We start from the raw sequence: 11,981 nt of genomic DNA on the forward strand, positions 1-11,981 counted from the left end.
CGACTGCAAGCCCAGCTTCGCTGCACGCCCCAGAGAGTACTCTCTCTCTGCATTCCTCCAGTTTCTGTTTCTCATTTATGAATTAATCATATTGCACCCATCCATTGTTGTGTTTTTATTCTTATAATCTTATCTACCAAGTAGGACTGACTATAATCCCTCTGAGGAGAGAAGGGAGCTGGTTTTGTAGCTCCTAATTGTTCCCACAGTGCCTAGGACACCCCCTTACACACTATGGGGTGTTGGGAGCTTTATGTGTGCATATGTTCTGAGGGAGATAATAACTGCATGGGGGAGAAGTACAAATTTCTTTGTCATGTTTCATTAGACTGAATTAGCAGCAGGTAATCAGTCACAGGTCAGCTTGGAAGGTTAAAATACATGGACTTATTCCCTGTATAGGTCACTTATCTTTGATCACAGGACAAAGACTATCTTCCCATTATGGCTCTCTTTCTAAATAATGGTAAGACTGGGCCAAATACACAAAGACTTGTGAATGTACACATATCCTTCCCATTGAAAAACAATTTTAAGTGTGAATGCTATTGACGCCACTACATAAATGCCTCAGTGCTGGAGTCCCCTCCCTGGAACTGCTGTCTGTATTGGCAGAGTGAATCATATATTAGCATTTTAAAAGGCCACATCAGCTTACCCGAGACCAGTTATTGAGAAGGATTCTAATTAATTTAATTCTCCACTGGTGGCAATTTCTGATGGGCAAAGACTGGGCCTTTTGCCTCTTTACATGCCTTCCCCAGCACTTTATTCAGTTGGTGGCCTAGAGTAGGGGTATAATAAATATTTGATGATTAAACAAATGGACTGCAATGAGTTTGAGGCGAGCCTGGGCTACAGAATGAGTTCCAGTTCATCCTGGGCTAGAGTGAGACCCTGCTCCAAGAAACAAAAACAACATATGCAAAATGTCAAAAACTGAGCAGGCAATTTCATGCAAACATGCTCATATGTGAAATATATTACTACAACATTTGAATGTTAAAAAAAGAGAGAGAAGACTCGCAGGCAAATTCTTAAGACAAGTCTCCCAAAACCAATTTGGTCCTCCCCAAGGGACAGTGGACAAATGTGAGCGGTGTGAGAGGAAAGGACCGCCAGCCTTGTCAACCGACAATAGAATCAGACCTTTAAACAAAGCCACTTTGAATAGGCTAATCAGTGTAATTCGTGCTGGTGTTAATTCTTTTTTTATATTTATATTTTTATTTATTTATTTGAAAGAGAGAGAATGGGTGTGCCAGGGCCTCTAGCCACTGAAAATGAACTGCAGATGCATACACCACCTTGTGCATCTGGCTTCCATGGGTCTTGGGGAATCAAACCTGGGTCCTTTGGCTTTGCAGTCAAGCCCTTTAACCACTAAGTTATCTCTCCAGCCCAGTTTTAAAATATGATCACAGTCTTGGTGTTACAAGTGTGGACAGAAGGTGAGATCAGTACTGAGACCCAAAATGCGGAGATTCAGAGTGAGGGTCCTGGAGCCATCTGTAGTGGTAGCAATAGGTATATAACATTGGACATGTCACTTGATCTCTCTAAGCTTGAGTAGAATGGGAGAATTAATAGTGCATATCCCATAAGATGGCCATGAAGAAAATGTATGAAAAACACTTGTCCTCGCTATAGAATGTAGTAAATTATCAATAAATGGTAGCTGATATCATTACTTCAACATTATTTTTCTCTATAACATTTCTAGGCAGTCTGCCAGCCAAGGATGGGAAGGGTGAGGCTCTTAGTCAGAGGTGGTATATTGGTCACATATAGTGCATAGTCAGCAGAGGGAAGATGTGTGTGGCTTTACCTACCCAGGGAGTGCCCAAGGCCCCGTGGAAGCATGCTCCATGAGTACTTCCCTCTCACAGGGCAAGAGCCAGTGAGGAATTCTCAGTTTTAGGATGCAGTCAAAATGACCCAATGTACTGGAGCGCAGGATATGCAGCTGCTTAAAAAAATGAGCACATGGGCATGGAGAGACAGGCTTGCTTACAGAGCCTGATAGCCTGGGTCCAATTACCCAGTACCCACATAAAGCCAGATGCACAAAGTGGCACATGCATCTGGAATTCATTTTCAGTGGCAGGAGGTCCTGGTGCGCCCATACTCTCCCACCACCCTCCGTCTCTCACTCTCCTGATCTGTGTCTCTCTCTCTCAAATAAATAAAAAACATACTTTTAAAAAATGAGCACAATGACAGTTTGAGTTTTCAAGCCAAAGTCACAGCTGCTTTTTCCCCCAAGACATAAACTTGTAAATAATGTGGTCTTACTAGCCAAACACAAAGGAAAGCCCACCCCACATCCCCACAGCCCTCCAGCCTATATGCCAATACTTCACATCCATCACAGAGTCTATATAACATTGGCTGTTCCATACTTTTGTGACTACTGTGTGCTGCTGGTGAGTGCAGGGGTAGAAGGAGGAATGGGACATCCATGGCATCAAACACCGAGAATCTGGACAATGGCAATGCCAGGATGGCAGCCCAGAGCTGCAGAGACCACAGCAGCTCATCAGACTGGACAGAAAGTACAAACGTCATGCTGGTCCACCAAACAGCCCATCAGAGGGGGAAATGTGCTCCCAGAGAAGCTGAAAAATGGCCACAGGCAAGTCTACACAAAGGAAACTGCTTCAAAGGAAAAGGCCTGGTGTTCCTGAGTTGACACTTTGGGTGCATTTCTGGAGAGGTATATTTGCATTTTTAGCCCCACCCCCATGTGATGAAACAAGCAACACAAAGAACTCTGAAACACTGGAGCCAAGAGAAAGGAAGGTAGTCTGCGCACACCCCGCAGGTGCTGACTGAGGGAGGGGACAAGAACCAGAAAAGGCAGCAGGAGCCCCAGCTTATAGCACCACTAAAGGAATTCAGGGCAGCCCACCTCTGGAGCTGGACAGTAGGCCTTAGGGAGCCAGAGAGATTGGGGATGGGGGTGGGGGGGCGGGGATGGACAAATTCTGGCCTCTCAGACCATCCTTGGCAGAGACATTTGACTCACTGTTGTCAGGAGAAGCTGCCCACGATTTCCCTTTGAGTCCAGTGTGGGCTTTGCCATCACAGAATCTGCAGGTAAGTGTAGCACCATCAGACCCCAAGACATTCAAAGTCCACCCATATCCTTGCCAAAACATAAATGTGAGTCAAAGTAACTGGCAGAAAGAAATGACAGAAGAGCTGAACACAGCAGATCAAAGAAAGGGCAAGGCAGATGATGCTCATCTCTGAACAGAGCCAGGACCCTGATCCAAAGAGAAGGCAATAGCTTCATCTTGAACCCGGACAGAACTGGAGGCATCAATAACATAGCAAGAGAACAATCCTCAGAGCCCAGTGCGGTAGGCGCCCCCCATCAGCCCTCCCACAAGTCATTGTATTCCACCACCTCTGAACTCATTAAACAGTTCCAAATAACAAGACTCAGGTATACTACTGGGCCTTTGGGTTCCTAGCAGGATGTGATGAGGCCTGGAAATTCAAATTAAGTGGGTGTTTCTTATAAATCCTGCCTAGAGAATGGAACAGATTGTGAGATCTATTTAAGTCATTTAAGATGAATTTGGTTTGATGAGTAGCTCTTTTTTATGCTCTTTTAACTTTAAAAGCTATATCTCAGCAATTCTTGGTCCCCAAGTTTATTTCTACCATTGGATGGTTAGATCAAAGATTTCTTCCAGGCAGTGACCTCTTCTGTATTCTTGTCATACTCTGGCCACTACTTAGAAAACCTTGAAATATGGAACAAGCTTACATGTTCCTACTAGGACTGACAACATCATGTACACTTTTAATTTTATTCTTAAATATTCCTGAGATACAGATTTTTCTGCATTTCAAGTTTCTGTATTTCAGAAGAGATTTGTCACTTTAATTCCCTTGCATAGAAACTCGATGATTTGGGTTCAGAATCTGTCTTAACCACTAAGCAACTGTGTACCTTCCCTCTTGGCACTGACTGGCTTTCATCATGTGATCTTAGGTACTTCCTTCATCTTTAGGTCTCTGTTGCCCAAGCTTTAAAATCAGTGATTGTTATGGTCCCTTCAGTCTCCCCTTCCTCTCCATTTGTAGAATCACAAGGAGAACGTATCACAAGGACATATATGAAAGTGTTCTATAATCCTTTAGTATTTGCTTGGGCCAGTTTTTAGAATATGACAAGAAGAAAAATCATGTGATTAGAAATTCACAGTCATTTATACAAAGATAGAAAGAAAAATAACCACTGTTTCTGGATTTTGTTGGGATATCTTTGATTCAATGTAAAAACCCAAAGGAAGGCAAATTGAAGAGTGCTGTTTCTACTTAGGAGTCAGAGGAAAGAAACTTGATGCCCGTGTTTCACACAGGATGAGCTCTTGAGGAAGGAAGGTGTGCTTTGCAATGTTTGTTGAATTGAACTTCCACTAGCCTCCAGCTTCCTCAAATCAGCTACTCTCACACTACACTCAGCAAGCAGCTGAAGCTATGTTACACACTGAAAAAATTAAAATAAAAAAAGCCCTGACCATCTCACCTACACAATAATTCTAGTCATTTAAATCCATAATCCTCTCTACCTCTACTTTCAGGACACTGATTTGTTTAAAAAAATGTGTAGGACTGTACATTAATAGTGAGATTAAGAAAGCCTATGTTGATACTAATAAGCACTTTTTCAATATTAATATTACTCTCTGGTTCTCAAAAGAAATGAAATGTCAATGCACCCAAACCCTGAAAGGTATTCCTGTAGTTCAAATGCTCTTAAACATTCCAAGCAAAAGAACCTAGGATGGGCTGGAGAAATGGCTTAGCAGTTAAGGTGCTTGCCTACAAAGCCTAAGGACCTAGGTTCGATTCTCCAGGTCCCACGTAAGCCAGATGCACATGGTGCTGCATGCATCTGGAGTTCATTTGAAGTGGCTAGAGGCCCTGGCATGCCCATTTTCTTTCTCTCTCTCTGTCTCTGTTTCCTTCCTGCCTCTAATAAATAAAAATAAATCTTTTTTAAAAATTACCTAGAAAATATTCTGCCAATGTTTGGGGCACTTGGTGTGGCCTCAGTAAAAGCCAAGTTTGCCTTTCTTGACTAAGATTTTTCTTCAAACCATCACTGGATTTTGGTACGATTACTTCTCAAGCACTGCCAATATCCAACAGGCTAGCCCCATAAAGGATCTGAGTGGTTCTATGCCATCACGGACCCAAGAGTCACACAGTACTTCTTTTATGTGTGGAGGTTGGTTCAGATCACAAAATTAATATGCATAAGCCAGGATTGGGAAGGTAAAAATAATGCCCATACTTGGTCCCTACCATCTGAAGACCCAGCACCCCAGCACTGTGTCCTCTAATCTGTGTGCGGTGCATGCCCGGCAGCCAATTAATCTTTCTACAATTTGAAGTTCCTCTCTCCAGAAAGGGCACTGAAGATCCCAGTCAGATTTATCAGTCTCTTCCCCAGCTTCCACCATTCTCAAATAACCATGACCTTGACATGTCATACAGAGAAATGGCTTCCCAAATCATCAATCCTATGTGGGGTTTCGAAAATTCTAGCCTTAGCAGTAACACCATTCCGTAATGACTCCAACAGAAAATAAAAATAACCCTCTAATTTTTTTCAACTACAGAAAGGATATGGGAAAATATAAAGCATTTTGTTTTGAGGAAAGATCTTTCTTCTCCAATGGAAGAAGGTTAAAAAAAAAAAAAAAAGTATCCTTTACCCACATTGATTCCTTCCCCGCCAATAAAGCTTCTGTGAGAGCCTCCCATTCATTTAGAAACTGACTCTGAAGAGGAAGTAAGAGGTGGGAATGGAAACAGACCAGATCTGAAAACTGTACAGAATGCCAACTACAGATGTCAAGTCTGCATTTGGATCAGATTCTACAAAGGGTTCTCTCTGGTCTGCCAGTGAATGTGGTAACAGCAAGGACCTGGGCACACTGAGGGAAAATGCCAGTCACAGAATCCTTCATGGGCTTAGACCTCCATACTTCGGAGGCACAGCTCGGAACAGGAAGAGAATTTCTGTGAAACAACTTCTCGTCTATAAAGCCTATCCTCACCTAGGAACTATACCAGGAGACGTGTGCAATCAGGGTTACTTTTGTTGTTGTTGTTTGTTGTTGTTATAGAAGATTCACAGGAGACATTGAGGATGCTTGTGTGGTACACACAGCTGTTAGCAGGAAGAGACAATTGCATGCCTTTCCCAGTGACCATCATGACCTTTCTGTGTGTAAACACACACGTGTTTGTGAACCTGTATGGCCTGCATGCTAACAAAGGGAGACACACCCTTGGGATAGGCATGCCCTGTGATCAGTTCCTCGGAGTTCAGTGGTGAAAACTCTCGACTAGAAACTAGAAAACCTGATTCTCTTAGTGATGAGGCCTCCAACAAGCCCTTACTCTTGGGGAGCCCTAGTCTACTCCTCTACAGTAAAAGCTGTGACATCTGTCCCCATAAGACTCATGAACATTAACAAACAGTATGAAGTAGAACACTATTACTTATGATTAATGAGCAGGAAGGAATCTAGGTGCCCATTATTTTACTCTCTTTTCACTGGGTTTAGGTAACCTAGCCAGAGGGTGAATGAGTGAGACTTTTTCCCCCATGTGGGTTTACAGCCAATATGTGAATCTACAACATACAGGTGTTTGAGATCCATAGTTTATAAACTATACATATTTGATACTATATAGTTTATAAATCTCCTATGAATCTGTATACAGTAGAAAATACAAAACTGAAGTTATTAGCAAGTTCCTGTACCCTCCCCCACACACAAAAAAAGATCACCTGCTTGCAGCTCTCACTGTGTCTCCATTTCTAAGGAATGAGGCAGTACTGAGATAACAAAGCCATTTTCTGTAGTGCTTCTTATAGCTTTCCCCTTCTAACATCTTCTCCAAAATTTTCAGATGTAAAGACTAAAGAATATTATGTCTGATTGCATTAGGAGGTATTTGTTAAAAGTTTGAAATCCTCAAACTAAAATATTTAATAAGCAACTACTGATATTTATCACCTTGGTTAGGGTTTACCAGCCACTCAAGGACGTTCTCTTTCTTGAGCTAAATTAACAGACAAATTCAAACCCTGCATGGTAGCCACCAAAAGCATATATTTGAAAAACAGGATTCAGTGTGCCATATTATGCATTATTTAATGGTATGCAAATTATAAGTCAAAGAGTTAGGGAAACCACACGTCAGCATGAATAAACAGCAATACTACTACTACATTAATTATGATATTGCTATAATTTATTCCCATTTTGCAGTTTGATTCTCCTTGAAAATGTATGCCTTCTGATAAGCAGAACCCAATTTCCCCTCCTACACTCCCCACCCATCCCTTGAATCTCTTCCTTCTAATCACCCAATAAGCATCTGCAGAAACGGGTACACAAATACAAAGTCATAAGCAGCTGCATTGTCTTCTGAGCATTAAAAATTAAAGAATAAGCAAACACCGCCTAAAGCTCCAACATTTATTGTATCAGTGTGTTAAGCACACTTTAAAAGACAACATAGAATGTATAGAAACAAGGGGTTTGGGGCTCATGCTCATTTCCACAATACGGGGAACTAGGTTGGCTGGTTTCAAAAGGGCACAACATCGGTCAGGACAGCGATGGTCCCAGGGCCCTCTGTATGGGACTGATTCACTGTTCCAATGTGGTCTGTTTTTTTGTTTTTATTTTTTATTAAAAAATATAAATAAAATGGCACTGCAGGCCCAGGCTGGAAGGACTCCACAGGACTCTGTCTTCGAACAACGGCTTCTTGGAGGCTACTGTCAGGAAACATCACAAACTAGCAGGCTGAAGGACCACGCTGACTTCGGCTGGGCAGCACGCATACACCCCACCCCTGGGGGCTTCAAATTTTCTCAGAATTTAAGGGCTCTCGAGCTTCCATCCGAAAACTGCCACACATCTTGAGCTCTCTGGGTACTACGCCGAACGGGGGTGTGTGAAGAACCTGGAAAGAGGATGGAGACAGAGGAGGGGACAAAAAAAGTACAGGTGTGACTTGGCCCAGCGATTTTCTGTTCTCTCACTAGCTTTTAAAATTATGACTTAAATCAACCACAGGCTGAGCCACTTGGCAGGAATCTCAAATGTAATCTCCCGCCCCAGATACCTGACTTCTGAGTTGTTAAGCCATGCCTCCCCCTCCCTTGCGATCGTCACCCAAAAGACCCAGACCCCCAACCCCATCATATGGAAGCCCTATAAACTTGGGACACACCTGAAAGAAACACTTTCCCTTATGATTGAGAAAACTTAGTGGCAAACAATCCTTTGGTAAAGGAGAGTGGGAGCGGAAGGAAGGAAGAGGGACATTGTCTTAAAATAATAAAATTATAAAGAAACAAAAAAATCAAAATTGATGTAAAAGCAGCTCAACAAAAACATGAAATGTCATCAAGTTCAACGTCAAAGCAGCCAACGATTTACAAGAGATGAACATATCTCGAAGAGACGACCAGAACCTGAGGGAATGGCTCTCAAATCGCACCCAAACTGCCTGGAGCTTCTTTCAAACATGCAGGGATTTGGGGAGTTTGTTTTGTTTTTCCTTTTCTTCCCTTCTTTTCTTGTTTGTTGGGGGAGGGACGGGCCATGGTGAAGGGAGGGGAGTGGCTATTCTCCTCCAGGCTTCTCCCTTGCTGTGGACATTGACTTGAAGCAGCAGAACTGGGAGTCCAGAAGATGTGCCCGAGGAGGAGGGCTACCATTGTAGCATTCCAGACCTCGTTGCCATGGTGACCCAAAGCAGGGGTCTGGAGCTCAGCTGTGCTTTCAGTTTCCCCCACCCCCACGCCCCCAGCAGTGAAGACCTGGGCAGAAGGGCCTGCTGTGTCCAGGTGGACTCTGGGGAATCCCACTCCCAGTCCAGCGCTAGTCACTGCCCTTGAGCATCAGCTGACACTCCCGCCAAACCCCTTTGTCTGACACACTAACCAATATTTAAAGCCCTAGACAAATACAGCATGGGCTTGTACCACACTCCTTATTATTTAAAAGCACAGCCCCCTTAGGATTCTGGGAGCTCCTGCATTAGAAGCAGCAATGGGGGAAATGTTTAATTTGCCTTGTCTCTACGGTCTGGTTGATATATATACTTCTATTCCATAGTTCTTACCATGGTACAGAAAAGAAAAACAGCATTTGAATCAATCATCGAACTGTGTTCAGCCAAGTTGAGGAAGTGAAGTATAATATCACTCCTAAACTGTATTGGTCTCCTTTTCCCATTTGGAAGGGAGGGATTTATTGGATCCCATCACCAAAGACTGGTAAGTAGAGAAACAGGCTGACCTTCAGAAGGCTGATTCCCTGGTTGTATGCTGTGGTGAATGAAACAGATGCCAGCAAACAAAAGTGCATGGCCAATCACCCTTGTCTATGATCTGTCGCTCTAGTAGCCCAAGAATACATATGTCCATGTTGTCTCCAAAACTACTGGGAAAGCCACAGCTTCTCAGGAGACACACTTAGGAAAACTTGCTAAACAGATCATGCCTTTTAAAAGTTATCAGTCTACTAAAAAAAAAAAAAAATAGGTAAAATAAAATAAAAGGGTTCCTAACAAGTTAAAAGAGCATTGCAAATTCTATCCTCATATCAGCAAAATTTCCATTTTTTTTTAAAGGGAAGTAGTCTTTCAAAAAAGAATGGGATAGATGCACCTTTCAATACAGAAGGCCCAGGGGCAATGAAGTGATAGCAACAGTCATTAGGATTCATGGTTGTTTGTAGTAGGGAGCAGAGATTTCAAACCAAAAAATACTGCATGTCCTCCCTCACTCTCATACAGTGCTAATCACAGGATAGGACAGGCCCCAAGAGTCTCAGCTCCTTTTCAGGATGGTCCCAAATAGTCCAGTACCTTTCAGCCAACCACCTCATTTCTTTATTTCTCTAGTTGAAATTATATCTAATCTACCCTCCCTCTGTCACTTCCTTCCAAGTTCTTACTTCAAGCTTTATGAATGTACACAGTAAGCATCATTGCATATACAGAGATAGCACCTAAATAAACAGTTCTCTGCACTGAGTGCCCTGGGAAGATCTCAGCTACTTCACACTGCCCTCCAAGGCTGGCACACAAGGAGAACCACGCTCCTCCACTTCTCAGCAACCTTTAAAGTGTGTTAGTCCCAGTCCTTCTGTGGATCCTAAACCATGAGAGGAGAGCAAAGGGCTCAGAAAGGAGACAGTGTATGCACGGGAAGCATTTCTAGGTTAAAATTTGTGAAAATAGTATTTCCTGTATTCTTATGAAATTGTTCTTGAAGATTTAATAAAAAAGGGGGCATCTTAAGGCATCAGGAGTTCAGATTCATAGAGAACACCCCATCAGCATTTAAAAACTTACAGAAACTTAAGTGAGAACTGAGAGATATTCACATCCTTAATATTTCATCATTTTAAAATACATGTTACTGTAGGAAATGTTTGGGTTCAGATACAAAATGTCACTTAGAAGTTATATTCTTATTGCCCAAATTTCCATGTTCCCTTGTTCACTCAGCTTCAGAAATTACATTTTATCAGAAGGATTTAACCTAAAGAAACTGTCTCCCAATAAATTTATGTAGCTTTGGGATCATGTAAATCAAACATAATCTGTGATTTATCACCAGATATTTGCGCCACTCCTCACTCTCAGTTTGATTTAAGAAATCTGAACATGGAAGTATACCATAACCACCATTAATTCTGTCTGTCGGGATGCAAAACCTAATTACACTAAGAGCATCATATACTGAGAAATTAAAATGAATTCTGTATATAAAACCTACCCAGCTGCACTCAAAGCTCCTAATAAAAGAGTGATAGGGACACAGAGAAGTTTTATGGACATTTAATATGGTGAAGCAGAAATCACCAACACGACATTGGGAAATGCTTGTATCTGTCTCCCGCAACATTTTTGGAACCAGTTTTGAAGTAGCCTATTCTAAAACACAGTATCATTTTTCAGTTCACAGACAAGCATCAAATCCTCCAAGGCATCCAATCCCCACTCCATCTCAGCTCCTGTGCAACGTTCTCCAAACTCCTCATAGCGGAGTCTTGTTTTCCAACCCTAACTGGCTTTTAGAATAAATACCTACTTTCTCTTACTGTAAGAAGATAAAACTCTTCTTGCCTCAAATGAAAGGCATTGCATGAAAAGGCCACCTCACAGGTACCAGGGCTTAAGAACTGCGCAACAAAAATGCTACCACAAGAAGACAACAGAACAGCTTTTGTTTGGATTTTTACAAAAATAAGAACAATGTCAGATCCATTCATCTACACTGGGAACAGGGAGACAATATCACAAGAGGCAGGTGCTGTAATAAAGCAAATTGAGGCTACAACATGTAATAGTTGAAAAACTGACAACACAGGTTTCTGAGGGGTTTTTAAAAATAGATCTAACCTGCTTTCCAAAGAAGTTTCAAAATGTGAAAGGACAAAATTGAAGAGTATCCCACCTTCATTTACCATTGGTCAAGTGACCCTACCAAAAAACCTAAAATAGCTATCCACAGCATCTATAAACTTGTAGAATATCAGAACTACAGGTAAAACCATGATGCATCTGAGGAAATCAACTTGGGAGTCCAGAGATCTGGTTAGGTCTGGCTACCTCCAGCTCCTCTGTTTTGTTTATTTTTCTTATTCCCCGCCCCCCACACACACCTTTTAAAAACACATATATTTGATGTCTTTTGTTTCAGGATTTTTAGGGTTGAGGGGTAGGGTCATTTAAGGAGTTGATTTTTTTTAAAGACCTTTTTTTTTTTTTAAATTTTAAAGCATTGCATTCTAAGATAGAGCAGCAAAAAAATTTAAAAAAATCCAAAGGAAATAAAATTCTAAGATGCTATTACCAGCAAGTTTTCCACTTATATCATGGATTTCTGCTAAGAGATGAAGCAAAAGTTTTGAACA

General features: G+C 41.8%; 1 protein-coding gene across 5 annotated transcripts in view; it reads right to left on the reverse strand.

The window, feature by feature from the left end:
- Positions 1-7,503: 7,503 nt before the first annotated feature.
- The window catches only part of Bcl11a (BAF chromatin remodeling complex subunit BCL11A), a 102,426-nt gene continuing 97,948 nt past the window's right edge, over positions 7,504-11,981 (reverse strand). For all 5 annotated transcript variants that reach the window (XM_004665527.3, XM_004665528.3, XM_045147350.1 and 2 more), the window contains exon 5: positions 7,504-8,010. In XM_004665527.3, the coding sequence (XP_004665584.1) occupies positions 7,919-8,010 (92 nt within the window). In that variant the 3' untranslated portion in view covers positions 7,504-7,918. The remainder of the gene's footprint in view (positions 8,011-11,981) is intronic.

Source organism: Jaculus jaculus, chromosome 4 (genome assembly GCF_020740685.1).
Source record: "Jaculus jaculus isolate mJacJac1 chromosome 4, mJacJac1.mat.Y.cur, whole genome shotgun sequence".
NCBI lineage: Eukaryota > Metazoa > Chordata > Mammalia > Rodentia > Dipodidae > Jaculus > Jaculus jaculus.